The sequence below is a fragment of the Propithecus coquereli genome, unplaced genomic scaffold (assembly GCF_000956105.1).
Source record: "Propithecus coquereli isolate 6110/MARCELLA unplaced genomic scaffold, Pcoq_1.0 Scaffold778, whole genome shotgun sequence".
NCBI lineage: Eukaryota > Metazoa > Chordata > Mammalia > Primates > Indriidae > Propithecus > Propithecus coquereli.
The window spans coordinates 308,566-324,161 of record NW_012153929.1 but is presented as its reverse complement, the minus strand read 5'-3'; the positions used below and the strand labels follow the sequence as shown (position 1 = coordinate 324,161).

The window sequence follows — 15,596 nt, the reverse complement described above, 5'->3', positions numbered from 1 at the left end:
GTGACAAAAGAGTATATGTTGAACAAGAATGATAATGTCTTCTTTCTATGGTTGCTTTAAAAATTAAACCAGTAGAAGATATTACACATATAGAAAGTATAATTCCAATATCTGCTGATATCTCACGTTAGACCCACATTTACTGAATTCCTACTAAGTTCACTCTTTTTGTTGGTTGTAGATTCAGTGTTGGAAATACAATGGTAAGAAAGACACAGCCTCTTACTTTCAGGAAATTTCCTATATTCTTTGTAATTATTATGCTTTAAGTAATGATATACCAGTATTTGGTTTGACTGAACTCCCATTTGAGACTGAAAGATCATCAGGAGCTAGGGCCCTGTTTTGAGCAATCCTGAATATACGCCTGGGGTTGACACTGCATCAGCTGCCTGCCAATAACAGATGGTCCTGCAGGAATAGTTCAAACCCTGAGGACTGTTGCTCCCAGTATCATCCAGAAGTCAATAACCCTTAGCTAAAGCAGAATTCAATTGTCTAAAACAGAACCTTTAAGTGTTAAAATGCTTTTGCTTAATTATTATCATGTTTAAAAATCAATCAATGTATTAATTTAAAATATGTTGCGGCCACTGCGTGGCAGATCATGCCATCCAGACCAAGAATGAAAATGAGTTCATGTCAAACTAAAATATCTTGAAGACTGTGTCTGTTTTAAATTATTATGGTGTCATGAAATTTTGATACTTATTCCAATTTTGAGGCAAAAAAAGAGACAATTGATTTTCATATAAATTCTATCATCTCTTTTATGTTGGAAATTTAAATGAGTTGGGAATGCATTAAAACATTATTGATCTATATATCTAAAATTTAAGATTATTCCTTAACTTTGAAAAAGGCATCAGTAAGAACAATTTTAAAAATAGCAAAGGAAAACTATATTATCTGAAACCATAAATCAAAAGAAATATGAATTTACTATTTCTACCAAGAAGGACATATCGTGGGTCTTATTTGATACATTATGGTTGCCTTAAGCAAGAAAATATATATATACACACACACATATATTGGGAAGGTATACAGAAATATTAGTACTTTTGTGTCACTTTAAAATCTATCAAGAAACTAAGAAACCAGATGTATATTAGTAACACAAATGTATTCCACCTAGTGAATGACTTAAGAAATGGGACAAAGAAAAGTTGCCAGTCCAGGTGTGTTCACAGCTGACTCATACAGGAAAAGCTATTGTAATTCTAGACTTAAAATGTGAAAATTGGTTCAATGACATGAATATGTAACACAGGAGGGCATCAACTCACAACTCAGAACTCACTCCATTTTGTCTCCATTTGTCACTTGCACCTTCTACAGAAAGTTTCCTGCAGAATCCTACGTGGCTGCATATTTGAAAGTGCTCAGCATGCAGCTGCTATCCACAGAGGCTCAGATTGGCTGCAGCCTCCGAATCCAAAAAGCCAACAGTACTTTTTTTTCCCAGATAATATCTACTATGGAACTACTACTGTCAGCATAAGACATTTTCTTCCTATAAAAGATACAGCTTCATCTCATAATTCCTTCTGTGTTTCCATTCTTTTCCTTATTGAGGTTTGTTTAATGAGAAGAAAAAAAAATCATTCATTGAATTGCGGTTGCTATTGTCTTGCACAAAAACTGTTTTGTTCTAAAAATCGATCATTTATGATGACTCTCACAAGCCACTGTGCTTACTGTGGGCTGCACATGGATTATATATTCTGGTAGGTAGAAATATAGGATTTGTGAAATGACATTAAAATATACACGGCTATTTCCATCGATTTATATCTAACAGGTCTGGCCAAAGATATTAAGCATTAAAGAACTCTAAGTCATTTTACTCAACACTGTCATGAAGGTAAATATATTAAAATCCATGTATGTCTAGAATGAAATGCTGTGCTACAAATATGCACTATTTACAAATGGAGCGAAGATGAATTCTAAAAATATAGTTTGAGAAATGATTCAATGGTAATTCCTATGAGGATGAAAGCATTCACTTAGCACCCAGACCTCTTCATTATGGTAACGCTACATAGTCTTACAGATACCTAAGGTTTTGATCTGATTTATGTCCAGAGGAGAGTTTGCACACACAATTGAGAGTTTCCTCTGAGGAGAGGTAAAGGCCAGATCATGGGCATCAGAGGTACCACAAGTAAGTACAAGCAGGCCTGCACTGTCTTTCTTGAGTAATTAGAATCATCAAAGAGCAAACCTGCCCATTCCAAGGCATATATTTGAGATTTTTATTCTTTCAGACACATCCAATGTATCTGCATTTGGAAAAAATAGGCAAGACCAATTCCCTAGGCTATAAATCACTCTAATGTGGAGGGAAATGTGTTAGCTAGTTGTATTACAAAGCCTTTACTTCATATTTAATAGGCACCTGCAATACCAGCGTTATACAAAGCTCTCTACTTTGCAAATCTTTAAAACCCCACTTAATTTTCAGCACTGATTTCCTGCAATCTAAGAGCTTATGAAGGGTTCACTGTGTTCATACAGATCTATGCAAAATGTGCCAGAGCTTCCCTGTCTGTGATGGCATTCATTTGGAGGTGAATCCCAAATTTCTATCACTGGCATGCTTATTTCCGACTAAAATAAATATTCTCAGAATGAAAGCTGAAGATTAAGAGGACAAAGAAGGAGGCAAAGTAAGTAGCACTGGGAGAGATATATGCAAATATCAGATCAATGACAATTCTTCATGCCGTTTACAATAGAAGCTTAAAGACCCAAATACTCTGCAATCCATTAGTTCCTCAATACCCTGAAAGGGATTAGAGTGTTTCTTAATCAACTGCTACCAGACTGAAAGAGGCCCAGAGAGTAGATAATAACAAAGCAATGCAGTACGAAAATGTAGAGATGGTCAGATAGAAAGAGAAACTGTGGAAGAATGTTAAAATATAAGATATTATACAAACATGATAAAAATTGTCCAAATTTCCATCCTTTCCTGCAGCCCACATAATTAAAAATATACTAAGTGATGGAGCTGTATGTAGTGAAGTCCTTTAAATAACAGATAAATTAATTTCTTATATTTTCTCAAGGATCTGGAAAAATTAGTGTAAAGTGACCTGAGAGAATCAATCAAATATTCCTCAAAGATCTTGCCTGTGCTTCTATCTTCACCATTCCTAACTGTACAGGGGGTACCAAGTCCATCATTTTACATGTGATATGTGCTTATGGCACTGTGATCAATCAAGCTGTTAAAGATCAAGGGAAAATATTTTCACATGGCATTTAAACAATGGATAAATACATAAAAACAGATCCCTAACGAATAACTTTTGAGTTCAGAATTCCTTAAAGTTACATGCTATGGCTCAGAAAATTCTACTGATTTTGCTTCTATTCTTGTCTATAGGAGACAAACTGTCTATAGGACAAAAATATGAATGGGAAAGATTAAATATGGGTTGTTGTTTCAATTTATTCCTGTCATCACTCTTTACTGTTGAGAAAGGACAGTTGTTTAACTTATTTAGGAATTTCAAATTTTAATGAATCTTGGCTTAGGGAAAAAAATAATATAAATCAAAAGCAAAGTGTCAATCATGGTAATGTATCTTTTTTGTTCTATGTTTCTGATGACTGACAGCCCAATAGGTTTGTATCAAACAAAGGCAAAAAGCATGTGTTCCTTTCCAAATGAAGTGTTTGACAGATTTGACAGTTGTCTGAAATAACAACAGATGAAATCTTAAACAGCAGAGTATATCTCCTTATGAGAGATCATACTTCTACATTTGTATTTACTTCTATAGTATGATGCAGATTTGGGAAGTGCCCTTAAAAAGGCCACAAGACATTAGCATATTACTTATTAGAAAGTCTGACTCCTATGCCTCCATGAGACTTTAGAGTAAGCCTCCACCTGACTTGTATTCCTGAATGCTCACTAATACCTGGCCTGTGATTAGAGTCATTTTTTCACAAACCTGATATAAATTTTAGGGCCCTGATATGTAGCAAATTATGAAAAAAATATTAAATGTGAAATTAGGTGTGAAGAATAATTTGAAGTTTGCTAAGGACTTGTTTAAAAGTTTTTTTCAAGTCTGACTGAGAACACTGACATTTAGAAAAGAGAAATAGGACAAAAAAAAAAAGAAAGAAAGGAAAATTTTTTTAAAAATCCACACTAAATCCTTCTTATTTTCCAACCCAATTAAATATATAGGGCATTAATCAATTTACTAACATTGGCAAGAGACCATATTTTTAATAAAAGATCACCTTCAAGAAAACAGACTAAGAGCAAGCTTATCCCAAGGATTTTAAGTAAAAATAGCAAACAATCCACTAGATTCACAATTTTGTTTCTAACTACACAGAAGCTAAGAGCTTAACAAAGTAAAACTGAGAAATATTAAAAAAGAGAAATGCAGACATTTGACCTATAAACACCCAGATTGGTATGGCTGGACCAACATAACCACTGTAGTTTTCAGTATTCGGGGAATTTTCAATTCCTTCAACTAAAAAAAAAATTTAGAAACCAAAAAATGTAAATAATAAAATAAAAATAGCTATAGAAACATAGATTACAAGAAAATACAATTTAACGGTGTCACTTTCATACCTAAGTATTGCAGTGTAAAATAATGTAATGTAAAAGTAATATATTAAGATGCCATATCTAATATTTTGGGTGTACTTTATAGATATGTACATCAACATGAAACATCAAGATTCAATACAAATCTCAATTGCTTATGAGAAAATCTGATTTTAGATTTGAGGTTCTGCATTAAATCTAAATTCTGGTTTATTATTACTGTTTCATAAATTTTAATTTAATTTGTGTAATCATGAGAAGACCAATGATAGTTTAAAGCTATTTAAATAATAAGAATATGCATATACCATAAGAGTAGAACATATTATTACAAGTACAATATTTGCAAGTTAATTTTTATGATACCAAAGCCTCTGCTATAAGACCATGAAGATGACTGATGTGCAACTGAGGAGAACATTAATGTACCTTGTTTCTATATCTAGAATTGATTGCAACAAAATTTAGAATATAAGAGAAAAGAACATTTTAACTACACGAATTATTTTTTCTGTGTTAACAAATGCTCAGGAATCAGCAGACATGTCTATGTTTAATACAGTGGCAACTTTTCATTTTTATCTTTCTTAAAGTTATTAGGAATGAATAACAAAATGTACCTTGAATTTCCTAGCTTATGACTATCAAGAAGAAAAAGAATAATCAAATATTTGTCTCAGAAATCCCAACAGGAAAGATAACCAGTATGAATGCTTGACACATCCTCTTTTCAAAAACTTAAATCTATATCCAAGAGGTTCTGCCTATCTCCTATCCCACAGAAACGAATACTGACTTCATGATCACAGGGCACTTACCCAAAGAGAAACAGAAATAAAAATCATAACTGATAACATTTTAAAAATAAAATTTGCATTTTGGGGGACAATTTTTCTCCACATGCCACCCACGTTCAACCATCACTATCTACATACTCCAAAATTTAATAGCTGAAAATATCTTAAAGTTTTTGCTCATCTCTCATTATTTAACATTTGCTCCCTTCACTCTAAATTGCATTTCTCATTTTGGCTGTTCTAAATATCATCAATTCTGTGACTTTCTTGTGCATTTTACGTGACATCACAGCATTTCAGTAGTGGTTGTAGTGGATTACTCAAAAATGAAAAGTAATCATAAATATAATATAGTATCTCTAAATGGTTTGGAATAGAAGCAATTCCCTTTACACTGTAAAAATACATGTACATACGTAAGTACAGCATGCATGTACAATTTCAATGTATAAATTCTTCAATATATACACAAATGTATATATAAGCAAATAATCTAGATTGTGAAAAGTCAGGACGTTTAAAGCTCTAAAATGAGAATTTCATTTAGAAAATTAAATATGACTTTATTTAGAAGCAAACTCTAGTACAACTCATACAGATCATTTTATTACTTGAGGAAGTTGTCAAGTATAAATGGGTCACTATTTTTTTAACTTTAACATTTTCATTTATCTTCCCTCCCCGCTCCCCCCCAAAAAGCACACAGGGGCTAACAAAATTAATTCCCCAAATGCTGTCAAACAGGTTGGGAAGCAGCAATAAACAGCTTACTGTAAAGCCTCCAGCTACAATAAAACAGCTGTCAATAAGTGGGCTGAGAGTTGGGCTGTGCAAAAACAAGTCCTCTGGATATGATGATATAAAAGGGAGAGGAGTTGACATCTCCTGTTCCTATAAGCTAAGGCAGCGGTTCTCAAAGTGTGGTCCTTGGACTAGCAGCCTCAACATCACCTAGGAACTTTTTATCAATGTAGATTTCCAGGCCTGAACCCAGTGGTACTGAATTAGAACCTCTGGGCTAGGGCCCAACAATCCATGTTTTAAGAAGTTCTTCAGGTGATTCTGAGATACCTTACAATTTGAGAAATAATGTCATATTTTAAAATTATATCCACCAATGATACTGGTTTTCTTTTAGGCAAATATACCAATGTACCTTATCATTTAAAGCCTCACTGGAATTACGTTGTCATCCTCTTAGCCTCTATAGGGTGTGTGTGTGTTTATAAATAAATACCAAGACATAATCTTTTACTAAAAAAAAAATAAATACATAAGAAAAAAAATCTCAATCTGTGAAGGCTAAGGGCACTTCAAAAAGTTTGTAAAAAATAATTTGTGGAAAATCCAGTGACAGATCTGTTATGTTCAAGAAAAAAGAAAGCTTAGTGAATAACGTAAATGAAGAATATGATTTACAATTGTTTCCTATGTTCTTTGCAGGTTAACACAAGGGAAAAACAGCAAAGGAAAAAAAGACAAAATAGGAATCCATGCACCGCAAACAAACCCATGCTGTAAAAGTCAGACACTGTATTTTCACTGTATAGGCAATACAAATCAGTGATATTTAACTTTGTTAACCCTTTACTCAAGAATCTTGCATTTAACCCAGATATCAATTAGCAGCATAAAGTAAAAGAGGGTTCCTGGTAATAGTAATTGTGCCCACTCACAAAATCTTCACAGATTATATATGAGTTTATAAATTACTTTGAAAGCTTTTGTAGTAAGAAACATTACCTCTTCAAAATTGTGTAGCTTTGAGAGCACATTTTATATAAAAGCCACTAGTTGCAGTGAAGGAGCTAAAAAAAGTTTTTACTTTTTAGTTTAACTATAATATCTTGAGATAACAATTATATAGATCAATGAAAACACATTTTTAAAGGGTAGTATATAATTTATGTTCTTCATTCATAAAAAGTATGCGTATTTTTCCTAAAATTATGCATATGGCTCTTTATATCACCACCAACTCTCTACCTACTTCCAATATTCCTTTTTTCCAACATCACAGTTTTTCTTTTTCAGCATGAAAACTTCTAAAAGGTATAAGCAAAGCCATTTCAATAGCTCTTGATGATAACAGTGAATTAGAGCTTCATTTGAACATTGGAATGCCTACAGGAGAACTGTAATGTGACACATGGTCACAAGGAATGTCTAAAATGCACTTTCGTTTCAGTTAGAGAATTACTCAGCATCCTATTTGAAAGATTACATCATACAAACAAATATTTTTATGACTGACTAAGCCCCAACAAAAGATCTTTTCCATATGTTGCTGAAATGCACTTAATATTTGTGTCACTGTACTATATATAGGCTCAACTTTTAGGGGAGAAATCAGGAAAAGTGGGTTTGATCTATTGGATGTCGGGAAAGGGGGAGGGGGGAGGAGGGAACGGGTATTTGCATACACAAAGAGTGCAACGCGCACCATCCGAGGGATGGACACACTTGAAACTCGAACTTGGGGGGGGAGGGGGACGCAAGGGCAACATACGTAACCTAAACATCTGTACCCCCACAATATGCTGAAATAAAAAAAAAAAAAGAAGAAAAAGTGGGTTTGTATAGCAATGCAAATACCCACTATGCTTATATGAAACGAAAGATGATATGGAAATATATCAGAATATTTCTTTAGAAAACCAATTTCAGATTTTACATGAAATGTTTTAAATCATATTAGTTTCTTCAAGAGAATTATGAAAATCATCAACTACCTTAAGTATATTATAAGCAACCTTCACAATAAAAGTAAATAACAAAATCCCATTTTCTTTCTTTCCATTAAAATAGCAACTTTTTAATTAAACCCCTTTAGTTTCATAAATTACTTTTCTTATCATAATTCACTATTTAATAACTTTTAAAAACGATTACTAAGTCTGAACAATTTCTAAATTTTAAAACATCCTCTTTTCAAATGTTAATAAAGTTAACGCCAAAAATTAGTTGTTCGAACTTTTACTTATATGTAATAACCTCATATCCTCCTTTATAACTTGTATACTGATTTATTTTAATTTTTTTTTATCCTGTGTGTTTAAGCTGTAAGCATTTGTACTTTTAAAATGCTTTAGGTGTTTAATATCCTACTTTAAGAAATGGGGATTTTAGTTGTATACTCATAGGCATTATACTTAATATTCTGGGAGTATCTGTGTGACTCACTGTCAAAATTATTTTTATAAATATCTTATTATCACAAAGCCTTAAAGTCATTTCAGAGCAATAAATAATAGATGTCAAGGGGAAAACAGTTTCAATAAGACACTAAGACACATTACTCCACCCCAGCCTATAAAGAAAAACTCTTGATTCTCCAAAGACTAATCAATGACTGCAAATTAATTTTGCTTTACTTCATTTTCTAAAATCTATATGTTACTTATTTTTAACAAGTACAGATGGGCCATCACTATAGGTGGACTCCTTACTAACAAAGATTGAACTTGCATTACGAAATCCTAGAAAGTTTGTGTGGTGAGAGCTAATCACAAAAGAGCAAGCAAATGAACTTAAATGCTAGTTGCTCCAGAGCAACTATCATTAAATAAAAGGTATCTTTGGCTGTACTACCAGCTTGATCCTTCCCTCCCCCCTTTCCTTGCTACTGCGGGATTGGCACCTGGCCAGCACAAGCGACATGATACCCTAGTGCCATCTACAGGCTATTATCAATATTCAAATTTTGTGGCAACAGACAAGCACCAGTGAAATAAATTAGACAGCGCTGCATTTAAATCTTTATTAACAAGGAATTATTAGACCCAAGAAAAACTAATTCTGGATTTGGTTGAAATATGAGTTTCTCAGCTTCTTAATCCCTCTTCATATGGCATATTTCACAGTTTAAAATGAGTTATGACAAATCACTTATGCATTACTAAGATGAGAGAATATTTACAATGGATTCATTCTTTTCTCTATAAATCAGTTATATTAGGCAGAAAGCATTCCTTTTTTTTTCTTTTTTTTTTTTGAAAGAGTATTTGGCCACTGTGGATGCTAAAAATCTTTCTATTAAATACCCGATTTAATATATTACAATGAAATAATTTGAAATCAAAGAGAAAACTTCCTATATGGCTTAGTTGCAATCTATCAACGATCATGTGCTTCACAGCTGATGTACATTTAATATTCTACTATCTTGTTCAGAGACTAAAAAAAAATTAACCCCTTTAGCAACCACAGCTTTGACCGTAATTGCAGTCAGACCTTCAAACGTCATTTAAAACTTGAGATTTGAAGGTGACTTTTTAGATCAAAAGGTAACCTGAAAATTTTGCAGCAGTCAATTTGGAAACCCCAGGAGCAGAATTTGGCATATCAGGATAGGTTTTCCTCTTCAGCAAACATTATCTTGGAACGTTTTGGAATAATTTCCTCTTTTCATCTTTTGCCATTTGAAGGAAACTGGGAGGTTAAATAATTCTCAGAACTGAGAAATTTCAAAGCCGTTCTAAAAATTCTCAACTGAGCCCCAGAGGAATAGAAAAGGGGTCAAGTTTTTTTTTCCTCTTTGTAACTAAGCTAAAGTTAGGCCAAAACAATAGACACACTGGCACATTAATACTGGTTGACTGGGCACTTGTATGCAGTACTTATAGACCAGTAAAAGTGCTCGTTTACCTGTCTGGTGTGTAAGGGGCCCTTTGTCTTGAAGCCTCCTTGGGAACTGCACTCTGAGGCACTGAAGTGATCTGAACTAGTGGAAGAGCGTTTGGACAGGGTGTCACAACCCCCGACAAAGGTGTTGTCCAAAGGGAGCTCCTGAATCACATGATGCTTTTTCACAGAAACTGGAGTGTCTGGTTTGAGATGAAAAGCAGGCTGTGGAGAAGCAGATTTGTAGTGCTTGGCCAGGTCAGGGCTGTTAGGCTTGAAGGTTGTTGGAGGTGCTGGGCCCCAGTCAAATCTTCCTATACTCTGCTCCTCTAGCTCAGCTGGCAGGCTTATTGTCCCATTGATAGGTTCATGAACTGCGTCATCGGGTTTGGACTCTTCAATAGTAACAAAGTTCAAAAGTGAGCTCTTGGGAGACTTTCTTTTCTTCCTTTTCTTTTTCTTGTTTTGTTTGTTCTCCTGGTTTGGGGACATCCATTCGGCACCTTGCTTGCTCCTCTGGGCTGCTTTGAACCTCGATGCATGGCGACAGCGCACCAGGACGGTGACGAAGATCACAACTATGACCACCATGGCGCCTGCGATGATGGCAATCATGATGGTGAGATAGTCCTCGTTTTGATAGGGTTGGCTACTATCCCCTATGTTCCGGTCCAACGGAGTCTCCATAGTCCTGCGGATCAAGTCATAGATATAGGAGGCGTTTCCAGCAGTGTCATTAACATAAAGAAATACAAGCACAAGTGTGTGCAAAGACTTAGGGTACCCCAGATCACTTATGTTGACCACCAAACGGTGCAAGCCAATATCAGTGGGTGCTGGTTTTTCTTCCAGAGTAATGTTACCTGTTACTGGATCAATCCGAAATAAGCCTTTGTTGTTTCCACTCACTATTGTATACTTAAGTTCAGCGTTCATTCCGGTGTCGATATCCACTGCAAAAACTTCTGCTACCACGGAGCCAGGGATGGCTGAGAGGGGCACCAACTTAAAGGAAGTGTTAGATGGTGGAGAAATGACAACTGGACTATTGTCATTGACATCCATGACATTGATGGTTACTTTTGCAGTAGAGGAACGAGGTGGTTGTCCTCCATCAGTGGCTTTGACATCAAAAGTGTAGGAACTCTGCTGCTCTCTATCAAATGAGACATTTGACTTTATGACTCCAGAATAGGGATCCAACACAAAATTATCATTGTCATTTAGAATGGAAAGAGTCACAGCCTTATTCTCTCCAGCATCTGCATCTGTCACTGTGATCACCCCCACAGTACTATACTTTGGCAGATTCTCAGACACAAAAAACTGAAAGTGATTATGAGTAAACTTGGGGCTATTGTCATTCTCATCCAGAACAGTAACTATCACAGCCGCTTGGCTTTGGAGGGGAGGGGTCCCATTGTCCCTGGCAGTTACTGTAAAAATGAATCGTTCTTGTTCTTCTCTGTCAAAGACTCTGGAGGCTGTCAAAACTCCTGTCTTTCGGTCCAGATCAAAGAAGGAGGCATTCGGTCCAAGCTGATAAACAATGTCTGCATTTTTCCCACTGTCTTCATCTGTGGCACTAATAGTTGTTAAGTATAACCCACGTCGGTTGTTTTCAGAAACTGACAGCTCAATTACAGGCTGGTTGAAAATTGGTGGGTTGTCATTTTCATCCTCAAGCTTAACCCTTACCAGGGCAGTCTGATTTAAACTGGGCTTCCCAGAATCAGAGGCAACAATTTTAAAGCTGAATTCTTTGGTGCCCTCATAGTCCAACAAAGAAGAGGTCTCTAACAAATATTGGTTGTCATATACTGCCTTCAAATGAAATGGGACCTCTCTTTCAATAAAACAGATCACTTTGCCATTCACATCTGTGTCCTTATCTGAAACTGTAATTAGGGCAATCTTTGTATTGATGGGATCTTTCTCAGATAAATACACGGTGCCATTGATGGGACTTATAATGTACCTGAGGTCTATGTTAGGAGGGTTATCATTTACATCAGTGACATTGATGGTAACCGTTGCTCGAGCAGGAGTGGAGCTGCCATCACTAGCCAGCACTGTCACTTTGTGAATGGCTGTCTCCTCCCTATCTAAGGACCTCTGAACTGTAATCAGCCCAGTAGTATTATTTAAAGCAAAGAGTCTTTTGGTTGCAGGGGCAACCTGGGCACCAAAAATGTACCGGATTTCAGCATTACTGCCTATATCTGCATCAGTGGCATGGAGCTGAATTACAGAGGTACCTACGGGAGCGTTCTCTGGAATATGCACCTCCACTTGACCCTCTTTAAACACTGGCCTGTTGTCATTTACATCACTTACTGTGACCTGCAGTATGGCCGTGCTGGATTTCTGTGGAGTGCCTCCATCCTCTACTTTGATTTTCATCACATAGGTATCTTTCTGTTCTCTATCCAAGTTTTGCTGAACAATCAATTGTGGCCACTTCTCTCCCTCCGGAGTTTCCACGATATCCAGTCCAAAAACACTCTGCCCATTTAACAATTCATAATGCTGTACACCATTGAAGCCTGTGTCAGGATCTGTTGCTGATGGAATTGGAAAGCGGCTGTTGATCAAAGTGTTTTCTGGAATGGAAATATTGATGACAGGAGATGGAAACATGGGGGCATTATCATTGGTATCCTTGACAATTATTTTTATTTTGATCAGCCTGAAAAAGTCATTGGGGAGGATCACAACCTCAAGTTCAAAGAAACATTCATTCTCCTCAGCGTAAGAGGCTCCAGCACAGAGTTTTTCTCTGTCTATTCTATTGGACGTTGTGAAAATTTCTCCAGTGCTGCTGGATACTTTCACCAAAGGGGCATCCCCAGCTTTAGAAACCAGTCTGTAGACAAGGCTGGTACTGGTCCCTGTGGCAGCATTGATGTGAGAAATGTTCAGATCCTTTGGTATGTTTCCTATGGGCACATTTTCAGGCAATTCCTCTCTAATAGTGTATATAAGTTCTTGAGCTATTGCGGAATCCAGCCTTAAACAGGCAATCAGAGCAGCCAACAGGTAAAAATCCCTCAGGTCCATGATAATGTATTTATTTTCTTTTCCTGGATTTTAGGGCTTAAAGGTTTCCACTGAGGAATGATGCACGAATTGCAAGAGGAAGCGTGCATGGACTGGAGGATGCATTACATCTCATCACTTATTTGGAGACAGCCACTGTCAACACAATCGTATAGACAATATTATTCTTCAGTAAATAAAAACACACCATCACAAAATATCACAACATATTTTCCACTACATATTAGTAAACATGGCAGTTTGCTTTGCCACTGTTTGCAAGTTAACTCTGTGGATAAAAATACTAAATATCCCCTGCTTGTTGCATTTGCCCAGAGAAAATGAAATTTTCTACTTTTGAATTAAGGACAGCTGCTATTTTTACCTATATTCGCCCACGTTGTTTTTTAGATTACTATTTTAATTCAAAACATGCATTCTTGTTCTCCTCTTCCCCTCCCCCTGTCCTACCCACCTCCTGGCCTCTAACCCATCTCCCTTAGTTTTTCTAGGTACAAGTGAAAAACCCAAAGTATTTAGCTGTGGTTCCTGTTAATTGCTTTGTCACATGTCAAATGTGTTTTCTTCTCTGCTACACTGAGTCATCTCTTTTTTCTAAAAAGACTACCTTTTTCTTTCCTCCCAGTTCTTCAACTGCCTTCTAATACAACCTTACTGGGAAACGAGCATCCGGACATGCTGCTGCAGGATCAGAAGCAATAGTCACCGGCCACTACATATCCTCATTGCCTAAAAGCACAATACCAAGACTTCAAATTTCTTACCCAGAGCTTGCTCTCCTTTCTCCATATTGACAAATTATTCCCATTAGGATTAATAAACACATTAAAACTTTTAAAAATGTATAATAATATAACATTCCTTGTCCTAGACGTGGAAGAGAGTGACGAGATGTAAGTGAAACGCAGCTAACATTCCCATGTAACACCACAATATTTTCTACTGAGCATAAAAGAAAAAAAAAAGGCAGTTTCTTAATCCTGATCTCTGGTTATAATATTAGTAACATTTGCCACACATAAATACTGCAAAGCGATAATGCAGGTAAAAAGGCTTCTGCTTAGATGCTCCCTTAACTACAATTTAAATGGGTGCAAAGGCTCCAGGCAGCTACCTACTCCAGTAGGACTGGTCAGTTCTCAGGCTCTAATCTTATCTGCATTAGGCTGCACGGTAGCTGATGCCCGCGATTAGTTCCGGCAGAGATGCAGGTAGGGATGCAGATACAGCCGAGAAGGTGAGATCTGCCCCAACTGTCCACCCAATTATAAACATCCCTTGTCTACACTGAGGACATATCTAAACACAGAATTTACAATTGTGCATGCAAAACTTTACACTTACGTTAGTTGCCTCAACCTTTCCCCTTTCCCAGTATGCTGCAGTTAGAAATGATTTGTTCCAACACATAGAAAGCCATGCATCTGGTAGCACCAGTTTGGGGAGAAATCAGAAGCAGCAAAACGTTTCCTCCTTGTAAAATGTGTTGCTTCGGGCTGGCAAATTAGCAACTCCAGAGAACAAATTCACAGATTTGTCGTTAGTCATTCTCTCCACGTTTCGTCTCTATTACCCACTGAGTCTGGGTTCTTCTGGGTATTTAACACACATACAACATCCAGTTGCACTTCTTCAGCTCAGGGGTATTTTCCACAGCATCAAGCATACCATTTCCACCCGATGTCAATACTGCTTAAGTCTCTAACTTCTTGTAGGAAACGTCAGAGTTGGGGTGATGGTGATTCTCTGGCTGGTCTCCCGGTGACAGTTGCCCAAAATTCCTAATCGGTTATCTCTTTCGTGCTTCAGAGACTCTAAGGCGCTCCTTCCTGTCTCGCAAGCTCTCCCTGTCTCTCTTGTCCTCTGCCCCTCTCCTTCTCTCTCTCCTCTCTCCTCTCTCTGAACTGAATTTCTTGATATAACTCTCAATAAGCCCAGAGGGAGGGCGTGACGGCCCAGGCCCCGCCCCCGGCCCCTGATTGGCCTGCATCTTGCGGTGCGGGCGGCCGCAGCCCGCGCGAGGGAGGGGGCGCGGAACAAGGCGCTGACTGTCTCCCAGCTTCCCCTCCTCAGCGCCCCCTCGGCAGCCGCGAAAACCCGGAGATCTGATCCTGGCCCCGGGAGGGCCGGGTTTCGGGAGGTGCACTGAGCATGCCCAGCAGGGTCTGGCCGGGAGCGAAGCGCTGGCGCTCCCGAGGCCCGCTCGGAAGCGGTGCTCGCAGGCAGGCGCTTGCAGGGCAGCGAGCCGCCAAGCCCGGGCGGTCTGGCAGGCGTGGGCGGCACGGGAGCCCGGCGGGCGCGCGAGCACGGATCTGGGGAGTCCTGGGCATCGCCATTGGCGGATAGAGGTCACCGAGGCGGCTTGTTTCTGGGCGCACGTTTCGCACTTTTCCTTGCTAAGTGGAGGGGCCAAAATGCACAGATGGGCGAGTCTACCCGGGGTCCGAGGCGTGAGAAGCATTGCCACCCTCGGTGGGGAGCACGGGCCCCAGATCCCCGGAGCGCGCTGGACGGACAACACGCCC

At 37.8% G+C, this 15,596-nt stretch overlaps 1 protein-coding gene across 2 annotated transcripts; it reads right to left on the bottom strand.

Annotated features, from left to right (window-relative positions):
* Positions 1 to 9,135: 9,135 nt before the first annotated feature.
* On the bottom strand, positions 9,136 to 15,086 carry PCDH9 (protocadherin 9). 2 transcript variants are annotated; one of them, XM_012662770.1, is made up of 2 exons: positions 14,416 to 15,086; positions 9,136 to 13,206 (listed from the first exon to the last, which is right to left on the bottom strand). In XM_012662770.1, exon 2 carries the CDS (start codon positions 13,069 to 13,071, stop codon positions 9,973 to 9,975), a length of 3,099 nt encoding a protein of 1,032 aa, XP_012518224.1. In that variant the 5' UTR covers positions 13,072 to 13,206; positions 14,416 to 15,086; the 3' UTR covers positions 9,136 to 9,972. The 2 variants fall into 2 exon arrangements, with proteins under 2 accessions (XP_012518224.1, XP_012518225.1); XM_012662771.1 differs by having other exon boundaries at positions 9,141 to 13,206; positions 14,645 to 14,964.
* Positions 15,087 to 15,596: the final 510 nt, after the last annotated feature.

Bases quoted from the DNA above. Each gene is read 5' to 3' on its own strand.
- PCDH9 (XM_012662770.1), bottom strand. From the start codon at position 13,071: ATGGACCTGAGGGATTTTTACCTGTTGGCTGCTCTGATTGCCTGTTTA.